The 16,475-nt window shown below is 43.2% G+C and overlaps 1 protein-coding gene across 1 annotated transcript in view; it reads left to right on the plus strand.

Moving 5' to 3' along the window:
- Positions 1-14,999: 14,999 nt before the first annotated feature.
- Positions 15,000-16,475, plus strand: part of Ndufs4 (NADH:ubiquinone oxidoreductase subunit S4) — a 109,440-nt gene continuing 107,964 nt past the window's right edge. The window contains exon 1 of the mRNA XM_032898867.1: positions 15,000-15,131. Coding sequence (XP_032754758.1) covers positions 15,034-15,131 — 98 coding nt within the window. The 5' untranslated portion in view covers positions 15,000-15,033. The remainder of the gene's footprint in view (positions 15,132-16,475) is intronic.

Consider the following 16,475-nt stretch of genomic DNA (forward strand, 5'->3'; position numbering starts at 1 on the left):
CTTTATTTGTTGAATGGTTGGTTGGGCAAAGCACTGTGTGTCATGGCTTCTTCCAGTAGCCTGTGGACTGGATCAATGAGGATAATCGCAAAGAATTTATATGTGAATACAAACCTAGGAAGAACCCACTATTCTCAGAGCCACAGAGTGGAATCCGACTTTCCCCTCAGCAACAGAATGAAGGCTTTGGGTCAACTTTTAGGTGGTTACTGCCAGGACAGACGGACTTGGATAAGCTGCAGCCTTCGGAGACTTGAGTTTGCAGCAACCACAATAACATGGATCTCCTATACGATATAACCTTGCTTGGACTTGTATCCCACCCAGTCTGAATACGTTGGGATGAGGATCCCTATGTGATATACTGAGGACACTGCCAGCAGTGGACCCTCAGAAGAAAGCTACCATTTTGGACTACTCCTTCCTCCTGGAGGCACTTGTGTGGACCCACCTTGACCCACCCAACGGCTGCCACCAAACCAAAGGGAAGAAGCCTTTCTCCCACCGCATGGGCTTTGCATTGGAAATCTACATCACGTTTGAACCATCGTACATTTTATGTAGGAAGTAAAATCCTGCTGAAAACACCAACTTTAGTGACATTAGCTGAGTGACTAGGCATTAGTGAGAAGACTGACTGACTCTGGAGCTGCAAAAACTGTGAATAATGACCCCCCCCCGAAGCAAAATACATGGTAAAACTGCCTTCAAGAAGGATCCAAATGAAAGTATTCAGTCACTGAACCCACAGCACTAGAACTGACTGGAGAACACAAGTACTGGTTGCACGTGAGCAAACGCTCAATATACTCAGATTCAGGTAATCAGTACATTTTACCTCAGGTTATGGACAATGAGCCACTGATACCAAGGCCCAGGGTTGTAGAGACATAGGTGTCATCACTGGTAAGAGATGGTTTAGTTCCGTGCACAGCAGCAAGTCTAGGCAGCGTGTATCTTGCATTTGGTGCAATGTCAGCATCTTCATTGGACCAGCTTTTGCAGGCTGGTTTGATTTGGGTGCTGATTTCTGCCCAGCTCTCCCTGTCATTGCCCTGTTTAAACTTGGCTTAGGGACCTGGGGGGAGGCAGAGGGTCGGAGGAGGATGGAGCTCAGTGACAAAGTTGCTTTCCTAGCTTACGCAAGGCTCAGTTGGATCTCCAGCATTGAAAAGAAGTTTTTTCTTTTTTTTTTTTTTCTCCATCTTTATTAAATTGGTATTTCTTATTTACATTTCAATTGTTATTACCTTTCCCGGTTTCCAGGCAAACATCCCCCTAACCCCTTACTCTCCCCTTCTATATGGGTGTTCCCCTCCCCATCCTCCCTCTCATTACCACCCTCCCCCCAACAATCACGTTCACTGGGGGTTCAGTCTTGTCAGGACCAAGGGCTTCCCCTTCCACTGGTGCTCTTACTAGGATATTCATTGCTACCTATGAGGTCAGAGTCCAGGGTCAGTCCATGTATAGTCTTTGGGTAGTGCCTTAGTCCCTGGAAGCGAAAAGAAAATTTTAATTGCAAATGCAGAGTTTAAATCTTAAGACAGAATGTGGCTTTCTTTCCTTGTTGACGTATCAATATCTTCCTCTCTTTACCTTTTTTCTTTGTTTTTTTGGTGGAGACAGGGTTTCTCTGTGTAGCCCTAGCTGTCCTGCAACTCACTCTGTAGACAAGGCTGGTCTCGAATTTGGAGATCTGACTGCCTCTGCGTCCTATGTGCTGGACTAAAGGCGTGCGCCGCCACCACCAGCCTAATAACTTCTTTTTCTATAGCAATAACATCCTCTCTGACAACTAGAAATCTCTATAGACAAAATCAGAGAGCACGGTGATGAGCATCAGGAGATTGGGTGTGTAGGTGAGGAACTAGAAGCTGGATAGGCTGGTGTGGTCGTGTGAAACAGAAACGTATTCCTATATTCTTGGGTATCTAAGTTCTGGGTCTTCCCTCGGGGGAAGTTTGAAGAGATGTGGCCTTGCTTGAGGAAGTGCGTCACTGGGCATGGGCTTTGAAAGGGCTCGACCACTTCAGGTTTCCTCTCTGGCTTTTGTGCCTGTGGTTTGAGGTGTGAGCGCGGCGTCCTGAACTAGCCACCACACTTGCCGGTTGCTTGAGGCCAGGCCTTCCCATAGCCAAGTTACAGACACAGGTAGTATCCTGCTCCTGACTTTTGGTTTGGGGGAAGCTAAGCTAAAAGGAAGCACTGGCAAGTGGGAAAATTAGGAACGCTGTCTCCTCCCCTGTCTCCAGCCCCACCCCAGTTTGTGCTCACAGACAGGTGCAGCTTGGCAGCGCGTGAATGTTTCTTTCTCCACAGGATTCTAGGCCCTTAGGAATGTCCTTTCTTTCCCTGATCACAGCTTCTGCTACACAGCCCCGTTACTGTTTCAGATCCCATGAGCTGTGATTTTTTTTTTCTGTGACGTGTTAGCCCTGACTGATTGTAATCTCTCCCTTGACGCATGAGCGACCTGATTTGGCGTCTCTACAATGCAATTACCTATATAAACACAATCCTCAGGAATTAAACGTCCTCTGTTTGCAGTAGCTAATGTGGTTTGTTCTCCTGACAGAACACTGACTAATATAGACGTCACAGAAAGACTCACAAAACAGTGACATTTGATCAAAGACTTAAAGGTAGCCATGCTGATTTCCGGGGCGGGAGGCAGGGGGATAAATTCCAGACAGACAAATAATTAATACAAAGCCCAAAGGGGAGAAGCTGCTGGACACATTTAGAAAAATAGCAGTGATTAAGGAAAGAGTAATACCAGAGGAGGTAAGAGAGAAAATGCAGCATATGAAGGGCCAACCAGTACCTGATGGAAGTTTTTGAGGGAGGGAGTGACTGATAAGAGCTTTATATGTCAAGGAAAACATTGATGGTCCCTGTTCTGAAAATCTGCTATAGGGTTAGGCCCAGTGGCTTAGGCCTGCAATCTCAACTGCTTGTGAAACTGAGGTAGAAAGATCAAAAATTCAAGGCCATTCTGGGATATAGAATGAAGTCAGCCTGGGCCATCGAATGAGATCCTTTCTCAAAATAAAAAAAGGAAAAAGGGAGATCTTGTATAGACTGATACAGTCTTTGGCTAGTGTATATGAGGCCCTAGGTTCAACCACCATCTGCTACCAAGTTGTTGGGGGAAAAGAGGGTATTAAAGAAATAAGCCAGACTCAGAAAGACAGATATTAAATGATACGCTATTAAATGTTTTCTTTTCATATAGTGACTAGTTTGTTTTATTACTTTGATAAAGCACTAACCAAAAACAACTTGGTGGGGGAAATCACTTATTTGACTTACAGGCCTGTCTCAGATAGGGTTACTATTGCTGTGATGAAACACCATGACCAAAACAGCTTGAGGAAGTAACCCTTTGTCAGGCTTATGCTGCCTCACCACTGTCCATCATTAAAAGAAATCAGGACAGAAACACAAACAGGGCAGGAACCTGAAGGCAGGAACCAAGCAGAGCCCATGGAGGACTGCTGCCTACTGGCTTGCATTTACATGGCCTATCTTGTTTACTTTCTTAAGCATTCCAGGGCCACCTATCCAGGGGTGACACTACCTACATTGGGTTGGGCCCTCTCACATCAATTAGTAATGAAGAAAATGTCCCAGGCCACTTTGATGGAAATAAAGATTTTCTCTTCTAGGGGACTCTAGTTTGTGTCAAATTAATAAAAAATAGAGAGTATAGATTTAAATACACACACACACACACACACACACACACACACACACTATACAGCATGAACTCAGAAAGGAAATTAGGTTAAAAAAAAAAAAGGAGAAGAGAGCAAGGGGAGTCAGTATCTGAGGGAGATGCCATGAGCATGACAACTCTTATAAAGAAACATTTAAATGGGAATAGCTAACAGTTCTGAGGTTTAGTCCAGTATCATCATGGCAGGAAGCATGGTGGAATACAGGTAGATAGACATGGTCCTGGAGAGGTAGCTGAGAGTTCTACATCTGGATCCAAAGGCAATAGGAAGTAACAGTGCCACACTGGCCAGGGTTGAGCTTCTGAGAGCTCTAAGCCAGGGACCCAGTGATATACCTCCTCCAGCAAGCCACACCCACTCCAGCAAGGCCACACCCACTCCAGCAAGGCCACACCCACTCCAGCAAGCCCACCCCCACTCCAGCAGGCCACACCCACTCCAGCAAGGCCACAGCCACTCCTCCAGCAAAGGTCACGCCCACTCCAACAGGCCACACCCACTCCAGCAAGGCCACACCCACTTCAAGGCCACATCCCTCTGCTCCTATGGGGGCCATTTTTATTCAAACCACCACAGTCAGGGAGGGCAGTTGAGGGATGAATATGAGCAAATTGATGAGAAAGAAAGAAGGAGAAAAAGAGCGGAAGATAGGCAAGCCAGATAGTGGACCAAAGCTGGCAGAATAGGTGACTATTAGCCCTCTCAAGTCTTCTTCAGCAAGGCCCATAGGCTAGTAAATGCAGGCTTCAGGCTTGCCCCACCCTGAGTTTATATTTCAGCTTTGCTATTATCAGTCATATGACTGTAGAATTTGTTATCAACAATCTCATTTGTTTCAGTGTGATGAATCTCGATTTGTCCTTGGTGCTATGAGGATGGATCAAGTGAGAAAACACCCAGATTAGCTGACTAAAAGGCTGGCACACAGTAGACATTCAGAGGTCGCAGGTTCAGTTCTCAGCATGCGCGTGGTGTTTGACAACCATCTGTAATTCCAGTTCCAGAGACTGACGCCCTCTCTTGGCCTCTATAGGCACTGCACTCATGCAGTATACAATGGCAACACACACACACACACACACATAAAATAAATCTTTAAGAAAAATAGGAACGACTATGGGTTAAACAGATTTGAGGAAATATGCGTGTCAGGTTTATAACATCTAGTATCCAGCTGAGGAAATAAACAGGTAGGACTACAATTCTGAAAATCACGGAAAGTGATAGGTGTGGGTGAAGAAATTGCTCACGTACAGGTAAAATTTGAAGATCCTCGAAGTAGATGATGTCATCTAGAAACAGGAGAAGGCGACAAAGAATTAAGTCATGGATCCTCTCAGACAGTACTGAGTTGGGAAGGGGAGGAGGAGGAGGGACCAGTACTAGAGCCTAAAAAGAAAAAAATGAAAAATGGAAAACAGCATCCAAGCAAAACGGTAGAGATACTAGGACAATGTAATGTCCTGTGACTCCAAGCAAATAGGGATACCGAGGACCGAGAAATGCACTGTGTCAAATGATAAACAAAATGCAAAATCTGAGAACTAATTCTTGATTGTTCGGTGACCTGGAAAGGGAGGACTCAGTGGAGCTGCAGGAGGCCAAGTACCACCGGAATGCGGAGAAAGAGGGAGCCGAGACAATCGAGGCAGTGGACAAAAAGTAAGTTAGACCGGTGCTGCTGTAGAGAGACGGGACAATAGTTGGTGGGATAAGTAGGGTCAAAGTAAGCTTGTTAATCAAAACAGAAGAAATCAGTCTGCTGGGAGCCCAAGAGAATGGTCCCCGAAAGAGTAAAGAATCTGTAGATAAAAGTGAAGGGCAGATCATAGGTGGTCCAGGATGAGACCATATCTCATTTGCGACGCGGAAGGATTAGCTGTAGACAGAGACCTGAATGGTTGATCTATGTAAGCTGGAGCCTTCTCCGAAAAGCTGTTCTGATTGCTTCATTTCCCCCACACAGAAAGTCATTAGCGAGAAGGAGGAAAGGAGAGACAGCAAAGGTTCTGGGAGAGAAAAGAGTGGTGTAAAGTTGGTCTAATAAAAATGAGATAGTGACTGGAAGAAGGAAGGAGAAGTTATGTTTTTCTGCAAAGAGTCCCTCCTTTGCCAACAGTTAAGAATTCCAGTACAATTAAATTTGCCAGGAAGGTTGTCTTCATAGGGACAATATTCCTTTTTATACTTGTATTTCAAATAACAATGAGTCATATTTAAGGCTTGCACATATATGACCTTATTTCTCAGAGGTAAACCTGCAATTTCCTGGGAATCTCACAAATAGGAGTATAAACCCTCATTTACAGTCAAAAAACATCTTAATGACCTGCTATTCCTGTGAACTATGTTTTTTGTCATTGTTTTTATCCTGCGAGCTGTAATCTTATTTAAGGCATTTCAGGAACGAGCTTCTGATCCCGTTTACTAAGAAAGAGAGTGAAATTTTTCCTTAAATTTCTTTCAGCTATAACTCCAGACCATCAAAATTTTATATACATAAATATTGTAAGGACTCTTAACTATGTGGATACTGTCTCCACCCTCATACGAGCATTTAGATCTGTATTAAAATATCCTGCTTAGTAAGTTTACTATGAAGTATCTGCTTCATACCAATTTGTTCTGGAATTCTTTTGCACACCAAAGTCAAGAATCCTGGATTCAGGATAGAGAAGTGGTTCAGTTGTGAAGAGCACACACTCCCCTGAGTGCTTGAGTTCAGTTCTCAGCACCCATATCAGGTGGCTTACAACTGCCTGTAGCCCCAGCCCCAGGGGGCATTTCACATCACTGACTTCTGTGGGCACTTGTATTCACATGCACATCCCCCCCCCACACACACACACATTGTGGTGGTTTAAATATAATTGGCCCAGGGAGAGGCAATATTAGAAGGTATGGTCTTGTTGGAGTAGGTGTGGCCTTGTTGGAGGAAGTGTCACTGTGGAGGTGGGCAATGAAACCTCATCCTAGTTGCATGGAAGATGATCTCCTCCTGTTTGTCTATGGATAAGATGTAGAACTCTTGGCTTCTTCCCCAGTGCCATGCTGGACACTGCCATGCTTCCTGCCTTGATGATAATGGACTGAACCTCTGAACCTGTAAGCCAGCCTCAATCAAATGTTGTCCTTTATAAGAGTTACCTTGGTCAATAGTGTCTCTTCACTAGGAAACTCTAACGAAGGCACCCATAATTAGAATATAAGACAATAAATCTTTTAAAAAACAAACAAACCAAGATTCATCTGAGTGGAGATCTCTAAAGAGCATGCCTTGGGCTGTCTCATGTCCCCGACTGGAGCTGTGGCTCTGGTTTCCATTCTCTCTGATCCTGACAAATGGTGGGAGTTAAGGACTTTTCTCCAGCTCTGCTCAGCTGCATGGCTTTGGTGGAGAATAGAGACATGGGTGGATTTACTGTAAGTGGTTGTTTTGCTGTATACAAAAATAATGGAGAGGTGAGGGGGGCCGTGAGTATAGCCAAGAAGATGCTGTATACGCATGAAATAGGAATAGCGAGATGGTGGGAATATCAGTGGGGCGGTGGTTCTCCTGGGTTAAAACGAAGGTTGGAGGGTGTGGACTACTATTCATTCATGATATAGAATAAATCATGTCTTTAAGATCTGAGTTTTCATATTTACATGTACACAGCAGAACAGAAAATATGAAAACAAGGAAAATAAATATGGCTACTATACATATTTAAGGCAGAATACTCAAGACTTGCCATATAAGGGCTGGGGACGTAGTTCAGCTGCCTAGCAGGCGTGAACACCTGGGTGGGTTTGACTCTCAGCATCACGGGAAGTCAAACGTGGTGGCACACGCCTGTCATCCCAGTGCTCAGAAGGGGAAATCAGGAAGATCAAAAGTTCAAGGTCATCCTCAGATACATGGTGAACTTCAAGCCAGCCTGGGCCACAGGAGGCAGACAGTGCAGCAGCTAAGAATACTTGGTGCTTCACTTTGTGACCTGAGCTCAATCCCTCCAACTCACGTGGTAAAAAGAGAATGACTTTCAAAGTTGTCCTTTGACCTATGTACATGCACAATGGTATATGTATCATAGGTACACACACACACACACACACACACACACACCCCTAAATACCAAAACTAAAAGGAAGTTGACATTTCACATTTTTCATGTTTTTCATTGTCTAGACTTTGATAATATTGTTATTTCTATTAATTAAAAGATGCTTGGGGAGGCTAAGACAGAAGCACCATGGGCGAGCTAGTAAGAACTTATTTCAACTAAAAAGAAAAGAAAAACAGCCTTCATTCCAGTGGTCCATAAAAATACAAGTTCTATTACCAAGGACACAAGGGAAAAATATACCGTTAGGCAACTGCCATATGTTTTTCCCCACGTGTACTGGCTGGTTTTGTGTGTCAGCTTGACACAAGCTGGAGTTATCACAGAGAAAGAAGCTTCAGTTGAGGAAATGCCTCCATGAGATCCAGCATTTTCTCCTTTAATGATCAAGCGGGGAGGACCCATTGTGGGTGGTGCCATCTCTGGGCTGCTAGTCTTGGGTTCTATAAGAGAGCAAGCTGAGCAAGCCAGAGGAAGCAAGCCAGTAAGTAACATCCCTCCATGGCCTCTGCATCAGCTCCTGCTTCCTGACCTGCTTGAGTTCCAGTCCTGACTTCCTTTGATGATGAACAGCAATGTGGAAGTGTAAGCTGAATAAACCCTTTCCTCCCCAACTTGCTTTCTGGTCATGATGTTTGTGCAGGAATGGAAACCCTGACTAGGACACTACATCTTGCCTCTAAAAGCAAGATACACAATTGGTCCTGTCATGATTTAACTGCTGGATTTCTTCTTTTATTCATTAGAAAAAACACAATGATGTGTTCTGTAGTTGATGGCTTGATGATGTCTTCTACTGTGAGAAGGGTAGTAGTAGTTTGCTAAGACAGAGAACATAGAGGGGAGCAAGAGATTTTTCTAGTGGGTTAGAGAGAAAGAAAGGACACAATTGGCTTGATTTCTACAGGTTAAGCTTGAGAAGGACATAGAAGCAGTTGAAACCTTAGGCTGAGAATTCAAGAGTGTGAATGGGGCATGTGATTAAATTTATGTAGGAAAATTCTTTGAGTTCACAGGGACTTTGATCATTTGTACCCATTTCCCAAAACTGATTTCAAGAAACAGTTCTTAACTACACATGGAAATTGTTTCATTGGTTGCCAAGGTCTCAAAAGCCCTGCCAGAGGTCATGATAATTTTATAAGATGATACTGTATTAATTCAAGGGTTTTCAATTAAATTAGCAATAAAAATATAAGATGTGATTTAAAAAATTAGTTTGTAGCCGGTAAATGATGATGGAGTTTTGCCATGCCTCTGGTGATTTTGTGTGAAACTTCTGATAGAAATATCTGGTTTTAATTTATTTTTTTCTGGATGCTTTCTTAAAGACCCATGTGCAAGGAGAAAAATTGAAAACAGACAACATTAGATCCACTGTAAATTTCTCATGCCATCAGAAATACTAAGATAAATGTTTCTTTTGGCCACCATGCGTGAAATAAAAGCAAGAAGTAAAGTCAGTTTCTATCTGAATTCTCCTAAACAATAAAATGCAATGTGCATTGAGACGTTCTATTAAGCCTACTAGCATAATCTATAGTTTGGATGAAATTACATTTAAGAAAGCAACGACCCCCCCTTCCAACCTGCACATAGCAAACTATTTCTGTCCCATTATCCATCTTATATCAGTCCCTAAAACATAAACAAGAAAATGAAAGTGGTTATTATTAATTTTTTCCAATGAACGCTCATTAAGAAGTAGATTTCTGCTTCCAGATTGCTTTCCAGCCACAGGAAAATACCAGTTTCCAGAAATACCACTGGTTCAAGGGTGGCATTTTAGAAGCCAGTAAGCTCGATAGTTGGGGAAGAATAATCATAGTAAACATCATCCATGCAAGTCTTTTCTAAACAGCAAAGTAAAAGAGGAGCTGTCTTCTTGCATTTTATATTTTTAATAAGTAGTTCTCCTTTCCTTTCTTTCTCTAGGTTATTTTTGGTTTTGTCTTGTTTAGTGGGGCACTACCGTGTAGTCCTGGCTGACCTGGAATTTACAGAGATCTGTCAGCCTCTGCTCCTCAAGTACTGGGTGGAATTGATTAAAGGCACACACTAAGCCACTCCGCTTTCTACACAGGTCTTTTGCTATGCACAATGTATCAAGCATTATGTCAAATGAAGCAGTACGCTTGTACCTCTAACACTCAGGAGGCTGAGGGAGGAGGAGGATGAGCTTGAGTCCAGCCAGGGCTATGTACCAAAATTTAGTCAGGAGAAGGAGAACAGTGAAGGGGACAGTGAACTAGGCTACATGCTGGGGAAATGACCAGCAGAAACAGATATGGTCCTTTCCTTGGATAACTGACTTTGCATTCTAAAGAAAGAAAACTACATTGAATTAAAAATTAAGCAAGGGAGAACACTAAGGAGGAGAAAAGGACCATCCTAAGGATGTCTACACCAAGAATTGATGCAGTCACAGAAACCAGAGCATTAGAAATGAGATCGTGAGAAAAGATGTTTCTAGCATATTTTTAGACGTAGCATGGCTAATCAATAGTGATGTAATAATTAAGCTTTTTGATATCACACGAAGCTTGGACATATTTTGCTTGGGGTTGGGTCAACACTGGATCAATGATGTCATTAAAGGCATAGGCGCTTTCCTTTCCTATATTCTTCCTTCCTGTCTTGCTGGCTACCATTGGTCCCATCTTGCTCAGAAGATGCCACAACTCTGGACATTATGTCCTTAGACAATGACCAGCAAAAGATGGATAAGGGGAATTGTTATTTCTTCTTCTTCTCCACCACCTCTTCTCCCTCACCTCTTCCTCCTCTTCTACCTCCTCCTCTACCTTCTTCTGCTCTTCCTCCTCCTCCTTTTCCTCCTCCTCTGCCTTCTCCACCTTCTTCTGCTGCTACTGCTCCTCCTCCTCCAGCTCCTCCTCTTCCTCCATCACCCTTGTGCCTCCTTCTTCCCTGCCTCAGGAAGCCTTTCTTTTTTTATTTTTTTATTTTTTATTTTTATTTTTTTATTAACTTGAGTATTTCTTATTTACATTTCGATTGTTATTCCCCTTCCTGCTTTCCGGGCCAACATCCCCCTAACCCCTCCCCCTCCCCTTCTTTATGGGTGTTCCCCTTCCCATCCTCCCCCCATTGCCGCCCTCCCCCCAACAATCACGTTCACTGGGGGTTCAGTCTTGGCAGGACCAAGGGCTTCTCCTTCCAGTGGTGCTCTTACTAGGATATTCATTGCTACCTATGAGGTTGGAGCCCAGGGTCAGTCCATGTATAGTCTTTGGGTGATGGCTTAGTCCTGGAAGCTCTGGTTAGTTAGCATTGTTGTTCATATGGGGTCTCGAGCCCCTTCAAGCTCTTCAATCCTTTCTCTGATTCCTTCAGCGGGGGTCCCGTTCTCAGTTCAGTGGTTTGCTGCTGGCATTCGCCTATGTATTTGCTGTATTCTGGCTGTGTCTCTCAGGAGAGATCTACATCTGGTTCCTGTCGGTCTGCACTTCTTTGACTCATCCATCTTATCTAGTTGGGTGGCTGTATATGTATGGGGCACATGTGGGGCAGGCTCTGAATGGATGTTCCTTCAGCCTCTGTTTTAATCTTTGCCTCCCTATTCCCTGCCAAGGGTATTCTTGTCCCCCTTTTAAAGAAGGAGTGAAGCATTCGCATTTTGGTCATCCTTCTTGAGTTTCATGTGTTCTGTGCATCTAGGGTAATTCAAGCATTTGGGCCAATATCCACTTATCAATGAGTGCAAACCATGTGTGTTTTTCTGTGATTGGGTTACCTCACACAGCATGATATTTTCCAGTTCCCTCCATTTGCCTATGAATTTCATAAAGTCATTGTTTTTGATAGCTGAGTAATATTCCATTGTGAAGATGTACCACATTTTCTGTATCCATTCCTCTGTTGAAGGGTATCTGGGTTCTTTCCAGCTCTCAGGAAGCCTTTCTAATAAGGGATTTCAGATCTCACTTGCTCTGGACATAGTAATGTGCTACTGCAAGATCTCTTCAGGGAAAGCAAGCATATAGCTGTTATGGTCTCATTTTGTGTTAGGTTCCATCAACAAGGAGGAGGGATGTAGGATGAGTAGAGTTGTAGCTGCTACCTTATACAATGATACGAAGTAATAGATCGGATCTGGAGGCCCATGGAGTAATTAGGGAATTGGGAAGAAAGAGACCTCCAGGCAGCAACAGCCCATGGGAGACTGGGGCACTAGACAGAAAAACTTCTGGTGAGCATAGTGGAAGGGGCTGGAGAAGAAGACAGGAAATGGCCCGTTTTGAGCTGATCAGGTATTTTCTCTTTGCCCCCCAAAGCAATGATAATCCATTGGAAAGATTCGTAAATCAATGTTATATAAATTGGCAGTCAGGATTTGATAATCCAGTATGGACCACGGTCTACATTTAGGTATAGTGAGAATAAAATTATATAGCTTGGTAATTACTGTAAGTAAGATAAAAAATGTTTATTTGATCATTATTTATTGCAGAATTTAAAAAATTTAATAAATTGTTCCCAGAGGTAAGAAAAGCCACTAGAAAGTTGATCTTAGGGGCTGGAGAAATGGCTCAGCAGTTGAGAATTCAAGCTGCTCTTTCGATCTTGGGCACCCACGTGGCAGCTCCCAAATGTCTGTGAGACCATTTCCAAGGGATCCAACACCTGCATGGGCATACATGCAGGCAAAACATCAATGCACGTAAATAAAAATAAATGAATCATAAAAAAATGAAATAAGTCCTATTTCTTGAAGGATTTTTGCTCTTGCTTCACAAGTCATATCATAGAATTTTCACAAACGACTAAAACCTACAAAATGCTAAGAAAAGAAAAAAGCAGGCTGGAAATTCTTATAGAGATGTCTAGGGTGGGAGTGAAATTAGAGGTTAGAAAGAGCCTGTCAATGAACGTGACATGTGAGCAAAATTGTAGGATGAAGGACAGAGACAGAGAGCAGGGGCAAGAGAAAGAGGAGATCAATGGGAGAAGAGTATTCCAGATGCTAGAAAAGCATCCTGGGCCTGGAGAGTGTGGTGTCAGCCAAGTGTGCCTGGTACATTCTGGGTTTAGAGTATAACAACCGAAGGAGAACAGAGTAAGGAGAGAAGTCAGGAGTCTTTTTCCCTCCAGCATTGGGACTGAAACCAGGTGCATCTACATGATAAACATATGTCATCCCATTGAGCTACATCTTCACCCCTACATTGGCCTTAAAATATCATAATACAGTCAGTGTCTGGGTTTTCTGCTGATGAGCACAGCTTGGGGTGTTTAATAGAAAAGAAGGGAATGTGTGACTTCTGACCCAATAGCTCCGATTGCTGGGTTAAAGCACATTGGGCAAATGCAAACATCCCTACCAAAGGGGACTGTGGTTTGGATCAGAGTACTACTAGGAGAGGCAGGGAACATAGTCAAATTCTGAATATATTTGAGAGGTTGAGGCAAAAAGAGGAACTAAGAACCACCCTCTGACTTGGGTAGACAGCTCAGTGGTAAAGTGCTTGCCACCAAGCCTATGACATTAGTTGGAATGAGAAAACTGACTGCTGAAGTTGTCCTCCGACCTCCACATGGGACATGACACACATTTGCATGCATACACACTGGGACAGTTTGTTTATGCTTGGCCCAGGGGGTGGCACTATTAAGAGGTGTGACCTTATTGGAGTAGTAGGTATGTCACTGTGGGAGTGGACTTAACACCTTGATCCTAGTTGCCTGGAAGCCAATATTCTGCTAGTAGCCTTCAGATGAAGATGTAGAACTTTCAGCTCTACCTGCCATGCTTGCCTGGACATTGTCATGCTCCTGCCTTGATGATACTGGACTGAACCTATAAGTCAGACCCAATTAAATGTTGTCCTTATAAGAGTTGCCTAGGTCATGGTGTCTGTTCACAGAAGTAAAACCTAACTAAGACACACATATAAATAAACAAATTTAAAAAGAATCATCACAGGTATTATAAATACCCAGATCAATACTATATCAATATAAAATCATTTTTTCAGGCGATCTGTTAAATAAGTTCTTGCAAAACTAATATTCTTTCATTAATGTTGGGTTATCATTTGAGAAACGACGTTGAAAACATTAGTGGATGAGAAGCTATGTTAATACTCTGGAGGCTGAAGGAGGAGGATTGTAAGTTGAAGTTTAGCCTGGATAACATCGAGAGATCCTGTTTCTTAACAAGAAACAAAGAGGTTAGGAATGTAGTTTAGTGATCAATTGCACACTTGCCCTGGATTCGACACCCCAGACTTGGAAGAAAGAAAAAGAAAAGGTTTGTTGTTGAAGTAAGGAAGAGCCAGGTAAGAATAGATAAGACTCTTGGCAGTTAAACCTGGTTATAGTTTATAATCTTTGGTTATTGTTTCTTTTAATGGCCATTAGAATGGGATGGGTGACATATGAAAGGGATGATGGAGATAGGAAGAGTAATCGAGATGGCTCCGCCCCTTTTCCGGGTGGGGGATGGGGGCGAGGTGTTTGCTAGGTAGTTCCAGAGACAGTCTTCCATCCTCTACCCTCAGCCTTAAATCCAAGGCTTACGGAAATCAAAGGCTTACAAGAACAGATCACCTACGCCTTTGGCTACCTGCTTGCCAGGCAAGCGCTCTACCTACTGAGCTATATCCCCAGCCCCCACCAGATTTCATGTAAATCCATATGTTCTTTCTTCCTATTTTTTTTTTTAATCTTTGGCGAGGCCAGATTTTTAGTGTGGAAAATATGATTATTATAACTACAGACCATCAAACTGAGTGCAGCCTGTTATGAAGGCTTGCAAACGGAATCTGGCAACACTTTGGGAAAGTACCACTTTAGTTTCTCAAAGACTCAAGGAGCCCTCCGGCTCTTCCAGTGGGCTCAGTCTCAGATATTCTGAGTTCTTTGAAAAATTATGAGTTACAGGTGTTTATATTTTTGAAGCGTTTTCTTTGGGGCTTTTCAGCCTCAGTGTAAATGACCAAGCTTACTAACAAGGATTACCTCTCCATTCACTAAATTTTTTCATCCATTTTCCTCCTTATTTCCTTTAACTAGATCTTTTATCTCTTTTCTAGACTCTCAATATCAAAAGGAAAACAAACACTACATGATTTGTATTTTTGCGGCCGCACTACTTTGAGAACGAAGGAAGTGAGTCCCTAGCGGGGATCCGTACTCCCATCCTGGCGTTTGCCCACAGGAAGATGGCGGCGGTCTCAATGTCAGTGTCGCTGAGACAGGCGTTGTTGAGGCAAAGGGCAGTGGCTACAGCTGCGGTTTCCGTCTGCAGAGTTCCATCCAGGTAACGTAATTGTCAGCCTAGTCGAGCTATTCATTCAGGATTCCCAGGTCGCTCCACTTTGGCGGGGGCCGGGCCTGCTGGGCCCTGGAGGCGGCCTTGGGAACGCGTCCTCCTCTGACCCTTCCTCGGGATGCGGGGACGGACTCTGGTCTCCGGCAAGGCGCCTATGGAGCCTCGGGTTCTCGGGAGCCCTGGGTCTGCAGCTGCGGGTGAGGGTCTATGCGGAGGAGCTGTGAACCGGACTGTGGCTCCTGAGAAGGGGAGGAGTCTGGGCGACTTCTCTCCCAATGTCCTTGCATCCCTTCCGTTTGTCACCTGTTTGCCCCATTCCTTTCCCTGGCATTAGTTAATGTCGACTGAGCTTCTAAACAGAAAGGATGTTGTATTCATTATTTTGCATAAGAGGAAAACTTCTTAGGACTTCAGGGTTTATAGTAATATTCATCGGAAGGGTATAGCGTACCTGTTTTCTATGTGTAGTAGGAATGGAACCCCTGACTGTGCGTCCGAGGCTTGAGCTCCACCACCGAGCTACGCCCTCAGGCAATAAGGTGGCTTTTATTTTTATTTATTTATTTATTTCGTTTGTTTGAGACAGAATCACACTATGTAGCCCTAAGTGGCCTGGAACTCAGATCTCCCCGCCAGAAAGATAGTTCTAAATAGTTAGTGCTAGAAGGTTTCTCATGTACTTTTTTTTTTTTTTTTTAAACTAACCCTAGTGGAAGCATTGTTAATTGTTATCTTGAGTCATTTTTGTGGTGACTGTCCCCTCCTCCCTCCCCCGCCATCTCCCGCGGCATTACATTATTTTACATAGTTCTCTGTTTTCCTGAGCTTTTTATTAGTATATGTTTACGCATAAGCATTTTAATCTATGAGGTACTGTGTTTTATCACTTGTTTCGCAGTGGCCTTATATTGACAGCTGCATGATGTGGAGATTACATTAAATGTTTACAGTGAAGATAGAAGACTGTAAGGGGTGGGAAGAATATGGTACTTAAAAAAAAAAAAAAATAAAAAAAAAAAAAGGAAAAGTCAGACACACTAGCTCTGGAGAGCAGACCCAGAGGCAGTTGGATCTCTGTGAATTCCAGGACAACCAGGGCTACTTAAAGAGACCCTGTATCAAACTAAGCAAAACCATTAAATACCTTTAAAAAATATAAAGGAAAACAGGATCTATCAAAGTGTTTGTTGATTTAGCGTTAAGCTCAATATAGAGGGACTAGAGAGTTAAAATGAGTTGGTTAGAACTTTTGGAGGCAAATTTTGTTGCAGTTTTAAGTTGTGGTTGTTTTGTGGGAAAGAAAAGTTTGCCCTGGATAAAGTCAGGAGATTT

Source organism: Rattus rattus, chromosome 3 (assembly GCF_011064425.1).
Source record: "Rattus rattus isolate New Zealand chromosome 3, Rrattus_CSIRO_v1, whole genome shotgun sequence".
Lineage (NCBI taxonomy): Eukaryota > Metazoa > Chordata > Mammalia > Rodentia > Muridae > Rattus > Rattus rattus.